The sequence below is a fragment of the Eriocheir sinensis genome, chromosome 15 (genome assembly GCF_024679095.1).
Source record: "Eriocheir sinensis breed Jianghai 21 chromosome 15, ASM2467909v1, whole genome shotgun sequence".
Lineage (NCBI taxonomy): Eukaryota > Metazoa > Arthropoda > Malacostraca > Decapoda > Varunidae > Eriocheir > Eriocheir sinensis.
Genome location: NC_066523.1, coordinates 1,942,297 through 1,948,681, shown reverse-complemented (window position 1 = coordinate 1,948,681; position 6,385 = coordinate 1,942,297). Strand labels below are relative to the sequence as shown.

The following is a 6,385-nucleotide window of genomic DNA, read 5'->3' as shown; positions in this document are numbered from 1 at the left end:
TCCTCTTCTCCTGAACATCCACCCATTAGTCAGCGTTGAAGTTAAGTCAGCACCAGGCGAAGAGAGAAGAGGGAGAAGAGGGGAAGGTGAAGAGGGAATGAAGAGCGAAGAGGGGAAAAGGGGCGAAGAGGAAAGAGGGGAAAGAGGGGAAGTGGGAGAGGAAAAGAGAGGCAAAAAAGTAAAAGGGGAAAGAGGGAGAAGAGGGGAAGGTGAAGAGGGAATGAAGAGCGAAGAGGGGAAAGGGAAGAGGGGGAAGGGGGCGAAGAGGAAAGAGGGGGAAGAGGGGAAGTGGAAGAGGAAAAGAGAGCCAGTTAAGGAAGAGGGGGAAAAGGCAAAGGAGAAGAGGAAAAAAAGAGGCAAAAAAGGAAGCGGGGGGGGGGAAGAAGGGAACTGGAAAAGGGGTGAAGAAAGAAGAGGGAGAAACCGATGAGGAGGAACAGAGTGGCGAAGAGTGGCGAAGAGGGGCGAAGAGGCAAGAATGGAAACGCAACTCCGGGCCTTCATTTGGACATGGCCGGCGAGAGGGAGGCCCAGTAGGCGGCATTGAACACCACAACTAGAGGCGGCACGACGTACGTACGGGTCACGATTAGCACCTTCTCCGGCGACTTCCGCGGGACGAAATTACTCTTGACGTTCGCCTGCCCCATTGGTCCCATCGGCGTGACCTGGTGCACGTTGTAGCCGGCGAGGGTGTGACAGACGATGATGAGGAAGAGGAGCGAGATGCAGTAGAGGAACCACATGTCGACCATCTTGACGTAGGCGGTGACGGGCAGGGAGCTGGAGCTGTTGTTGAAGAGGGTGTACAGCACGAGCAGGGTGGTGAGGCTGAGGGTGAGGCGGTCCTGAGGGTGAGAGAGGGTGAAGGGCGTGAGGAAAAGACGCAGGGAAGGAAGAAGGGAGATGACTGGGCCGGAGAAGAGGGAAAGTAGGGAGGGAAAGAGGGAGGAAAGGAAGAAAGGGAGATGATTAGGTAGAGAAAGGGTGAATTGATAAAGGGAAGGGAGGAGAGAAGGAAGGAAAGAAGGGAAAAAGAAGGAAAAGAGATGAGGGAGCAGGAGAAAAAAATGTGAATGGAGAATGGAAAGAATTGAGAGAGGGAAGGAAGAAAGGAAGGAAGGAAGGAAAAAAAGAAGGAAGGAGAAAAAATGTGAATGGAGAATGGAAAGAATTGAGAGAGGGAAGGAAGGAAGGAAGCAAGGAAGCAAGAAAGAAAGAAAGGGAAAGTAATGATTGGACAAGGAAAGATTACCTGCTTACCAAGGTATTTGTATGTTCGTTTGTTTGTTGTGTCTGTCCACGTGTTCACCTGTCCAGTCGATTAATCATGTTTATCTCTATCGTTTTTTAGCTTCATTTGTGATCTGCGGTTAATGGCTTTATTCTGGACTTAAGTTGATTAATACGCTTGACAATATCATCATCCGTGTGTATGTGTGTGTGTGTGTGTGTGTGTGTGTGTGTGTGTGTGTGTGTGTGTGTGTGTGTGTGTGAGGGCGAAGCTTAATTAATTTACGAATAGATACATAATAAAGGGTAAAAAATGAGGACAAAGCATTTTGCCTCGGGAAGGAGACTCTGTAATGGAATAACTAACCGATCAACAAAGGCAATTATGCATGTATTAAACAGACATTCCTGCCGGCCAGCCCTCCACAGTACCTCGACCTCCTCCTCTTCCTCTACCTTCTCCTCCTCCTCCTTCTCCTCTTTCTCCTACTCATTCTCATTCGTTTCCTCTTCCACGTTCCTCTCCACTGTTACCCATCTCCACCTCCTCACCATTCTCCTTTTCTGTCTCTTTTTACTCTTTCTTCATGTTTCTTCTTCTTTTCATCCTCTTCGTCTTCGTCTTTCTCCTCCTTCGCTTCCCTTTTACTCTTTACCCATCTCCACCTCCTCGTCATTCCCCTCCTCTGTCTTTTTTTATCTCTTCTCTTTCTCCTTCTCCTCTTCCTCCTCCTCTTTTTCCTTCTTCTCTTCTCTTTTACTCTTTACCCATCTCCACTTCCTCGTCATTTCCTTCCTCTATCTCTTTTTATCTCTTCTCCTTCTCCTCTTCCTCCTCCTCTTTCTTCTCCTAGTTCCCTTATCATCATCATTATCTTCATCCCCTTTATTCAATCTCTTCTAACTTCCCTTTTCGTTCTCTGGCTTAAACTTCCATCATCGCTTCCTTCTCTTCTCTTTGCTTCCTTCCTCCTCCCTTCCTTCATTCCTTCATTCCTTTCTTTCTTCCTTCCTTCTTCACCAACTCACTAACTTCTTTTCCACTTATCCTCCGTCCCTTCATCCTCTTACTCTCTTCCTCTTCCTCTTCCTCTTAATTATCTCCTCCTCGTCCTTCTCCTCCTCTTCTTCCTCCTCCTCCTTCCGTCTGCTCGATATTGCTCTCTCAAAAAACTTAATTATTCGTCGGTTCGAAATGTTTAAAGGTATTGGTGTAGTTCGTAAATGACAACATGAATTTCGCTAATAATTAAAGCTCGACTTCCCTCAACGCCATAGCTGTTAAATCAATCTAGGGCCAGTAATTATCATGATCTCTCTCTCTCTCTCTCTCTCTCTCTCTCTCTCTCTCTCTCTCTCTCTCTCTCTCTCTCTCTCTCTCTCTCTCTCTCTCTCTCTCTCTCTCTCTAATATGGCTAACCCTTTTTCTTGTTGTTGTTTTTTTATCCTAACTATTTTTTTTCTTTTCCATAAACTTTTCAGCATTTTGAACTGTTATTTTTCTTTTTGGTTTATTTTTTTGGTTTATTTTTTGGTTTTCTCACGTTAGAAAACCTGCAAAATCTACCGTCATCGTAAAGGTCAAATATTTTTCTCTCTTTCTCTCTCTCTCTCCATTTTCCTTTTCCTCTTTTCCTTTTTTATCTTTTTTTTTTTTTTTTTTTGAACCCACATGAGGCGCCGCGTTTTAGCTCCTCACAAAATGAAAAAATATATATAAAAAGACAACCTGGTTCACACATACTTTTTACTTTTTCGTTATCATTATCATTATTATTATTATTATTATTATTAGGTTTATTTTTATTATCGTACTTTTCCTCGTAGGTTAGAAATAGAAAATAAAATCAAAGAAAAAGTAAAAAAATGGTTAATTATATTTTTCCCGTGTCCCTTCAGCGCCGAGTATGTATTTCCGTGCCTCGTGGAAAGCGTTCGTTCATACGTTCGTTTCCTGTTACAAAAAAAAAAATAGTAATGGTTAATAAATAAATAAAAAAAAATCTATGGTAAAAAGCAAACTGGTGTCGAGGGGTGAAAAAAGTGAGGTCATTGCTTCCATTATACGCTATACGGAAACGCTATTAACCTGACTGTCTGTGTTTATGTCTGTCTGTATGTCTATTTGTCTGTCTGTCTGTTCGTCTGTGTTTGTTTATGTCTATCTTTCTCTGGCTATGTGTGGGCTTGTCTGTCTGTCTTTCTGTCTGTCTGTATGTGTGTGTGTGTCTCCGTGTCTGTCTATCTGTGTGCTTCTGTGTCTGTCTGTCTGTTTGTCTGTCTGTCCGCCTGTCTGTTTCTTTGGTTCCCTGTCTGTGTATCTGTCGGTCTGTCTTTTTGTCTGTCTGTCTATCTGTCTGTCCGCCTCTCTGTCTGCCTGTCTGTCTGTCTAGGTATTCACATGTTGACTGACAGCCTGGTGCTCCGTGTTGATATGAGGGACAGATTTTATTTATAATTACAAGATTAACTTTTTTTTTACTCCTGGTTGGTTCGATGAATAATTATTACCGAGATTACCCTCAGTTGGTGATGGACGAGTGACTTGTTATTTTCTTTTATTTCACTGTTGGCTCGGGTGCAATTAGAGTAACTATGATGTATGCTTAAATAAATACATGACAGCATAAGTTAGCTCTCCTCCTTTATGTTTTGAGCACCATGTTCACTCTTTCTTCCACTTCAAAATACATTCTTGTCTCTTTCCTCCATCCTCTTCAGTTCCAATCATCTCAATAGTCTACCTTTTCCTCCTTTTGCTCCTTTTTTTTTCCTCCTTTTTCCACTGCTCGTATTACTTCATCTCATTTTCAATTTCCTCCTTTCCTCCTTAATAAAAATGGTTTCCTTCATTATCTATTCAACGTATTATCTTCATGAGCCATGGAAAAGGGTGCTGGAACTTATATGTATACCTGTACCTGACCTGTTTTTTTCTTTTTTTTTTCATTATTAATCAGGTCAGTGAAATTCTGGGTGACCGACTCTGTGTTATCCTCGGCACGCCTTGGTATTTATTTATTTTTTATAGTTATTATTAAGAGTGTAGGCCTATGTGTTAAACCTCCATCATCCCTTCCTTCTCTTGTTCCCTTCTTCCTCCTTGCTTCCCCCACTCCATCTTCCTTTCTTCCTTCCATACTTTCTTCTTGACCTACTCGTTTACTTCTTTTCCACTTATCCTCCGTCCCTTCATCCTCCTACTCTTTTACTCTTCATTCCCTCACAATTATCCTTCTCGTCCTCCTCTCTCCTCCTCTTATTTTTCTTTTTCATTTCGTTTATATTCAAAGATCAAACTAATGGACAGATAAGTGCTGCATTAAACTAGTAGATATGATATGGATAGATAGAAAGATAGATAGATAAATAGACACAGATACAAAGATAGATATGAATAGATAGATGGGCGAATAGATAGGTAGATGGATTAATATATATAAGGATAGAGAGGTAGATAGATGGATAGATATAAATAGATAGACAACCAATATTTAAACAAGCACGAGAGGGAAATATGCAGAGAACATTTTTAGCGAACACCTGCGGGCGCCAGAGATTCGATCAGCTCACGCGACACCACCACCACCACCACCACCTCCACCACCGCCACCACCACCACCGCTGCAACCACACATAACTCCACCTTTTCATTACCAACCTCGTGCAAAAAAATATCCAAACTTTGCTCTTATAAAAGGAAAAGGGAGCATGGGAGGGAGAGGGAGAGGGAGGGAAGAGGGAGGAGGGAGAAGAAGTAGCAAGGGAGGGTGAATGCGGGAGATAACAGGGAGGAGGAAGGGGAAGTAGCAAGGGAGGAAGGGAAGAAGGAAGGGAGGGAGGGAAAGAGGAAAGAGGGAGGAGATCGGGGAAGCATCAAGGAAGGGAGGGAAGGGAGAGAAGGGAGAAGCGGCAAAAGAGGGAGGAAAGAAGAGGAAAGAAGGGAGGGAAAAGGGAGGGAGGGAGGAAAAGTGAAAGAGGGAGGAAAGAAGAGGAAAGAAGGGAGGGAAAAGGAAGGGAGGGAGGAAAAGTGGAAGAGGGAGGAAAAGGCAGGGAGTTGATCGGGGAAGTAGCAACAGAAGGGAGGGAGAGAGAGAGGGAGGAAGGAAAGAAGGAAGGGAGGGAGGAAAAAACGAAGAGGGAGGAAAAGGCAGGGAGTTGAACGGAGAAGTAAGAAGAAAGGGAGAGATGTAAGGAGGGAGGGAAGAAAAGAGGGAGAAGTCAGGGAAGAACCAAGAGAGAGACGGAGGTAAGGAGGGAGAGAGGTAGGCAGGGAAAAAGGGAGAGGAGGGAGGGAAGGAGGGAGAGAGGCAGGTAGGGAAAGAGGGAGAGGAGGGAGGGAAGGAGGGAGAGAGGCAGGTAGGGAAAGAGGGAGAGGAGGGAGGGAAGCAGGGAGAGAGGCAGGTAGGGAAAGAGGGAGAGGAGGGAGGGAAGGAGGGAGAGATGGAGGAGTTTCATTCTTCAGCCTTGAGAGAGAAGCCAAATCTTGTCTTTGGATATTAGAAATAAAATTAATTTCGCGCCCAATTAAGCCATCAAGGAAGGATAATTAACTTGATGGGGTTCGGTTTGATTAAGGGGAGGCTTCTTTTTATTCTCACAACTTAATTTTTTTAAACGCCCGCGGGAAAAAAATTAAAGGAAGGAAAGAAAAAAGGAATGTAATTGATGTAGTTCTTAAGCTCTGTCCTCGGGTGATGTTCCAGACACAGATAAGCGCAGATAATCCACCCTCATTACTCTCTCTCATTATCATTGTCATTATTCTCGCTCTTATGGGAATCATCGTTATCATCATCATTGTAATCATTCACCTTATTCGTTTCCTCGTTCTGTCTTTCCTCTTTCCTCTTGCGATCCAAAAATCTCGATAGTTCAATTTTTTTTCCATTTTCTCCTTCCTCTTTGTCCTCCTCTTCCTACTGCTCGTATTACTTCATCTCATTTTCAATTTCCTCCTCTTCCTCACTCCTCTTTTTTTTTGCTATCTCTTCCGTTCACCTTTCATTCCCTCTACTACCTCCCTTCCACCTGTATTTCCTCCTCCTCCTCCTCCTCCTTCTCCTCCTCCTCCTTTCCTAAACCTTCTCCCTGGACTTCTTTACGTTTTCCTCCTCCTCCTCCTTCTCCTCTAACTCTTTATTTACCTTCT

General features: G+C 43.7%; 1 protein-coding gene across 1 annotated transcript in view; it reads right to left on the bottom strand.

Moving 5' to 3' along the window:
* Positions 1–360: 360 nt before the first annotated feature.
* The window catches only part of LOC126998765 (uncharacterized), a 35,047-nt gene continuing 29,022 nt past the window's right edge, over positions 361–6,385 (bottom strand). The window contains exon 8 of the mRNA XM_050860787.1: positions 361–848. Within this exon, the coding sequence (XP_050716744.1) occupies positions 501–848 (348 nt within the window). The 3' untranslated portion in view covers positions 361–500. The remainder of the gene's footprint in view (positions 849–6,385) is intronic.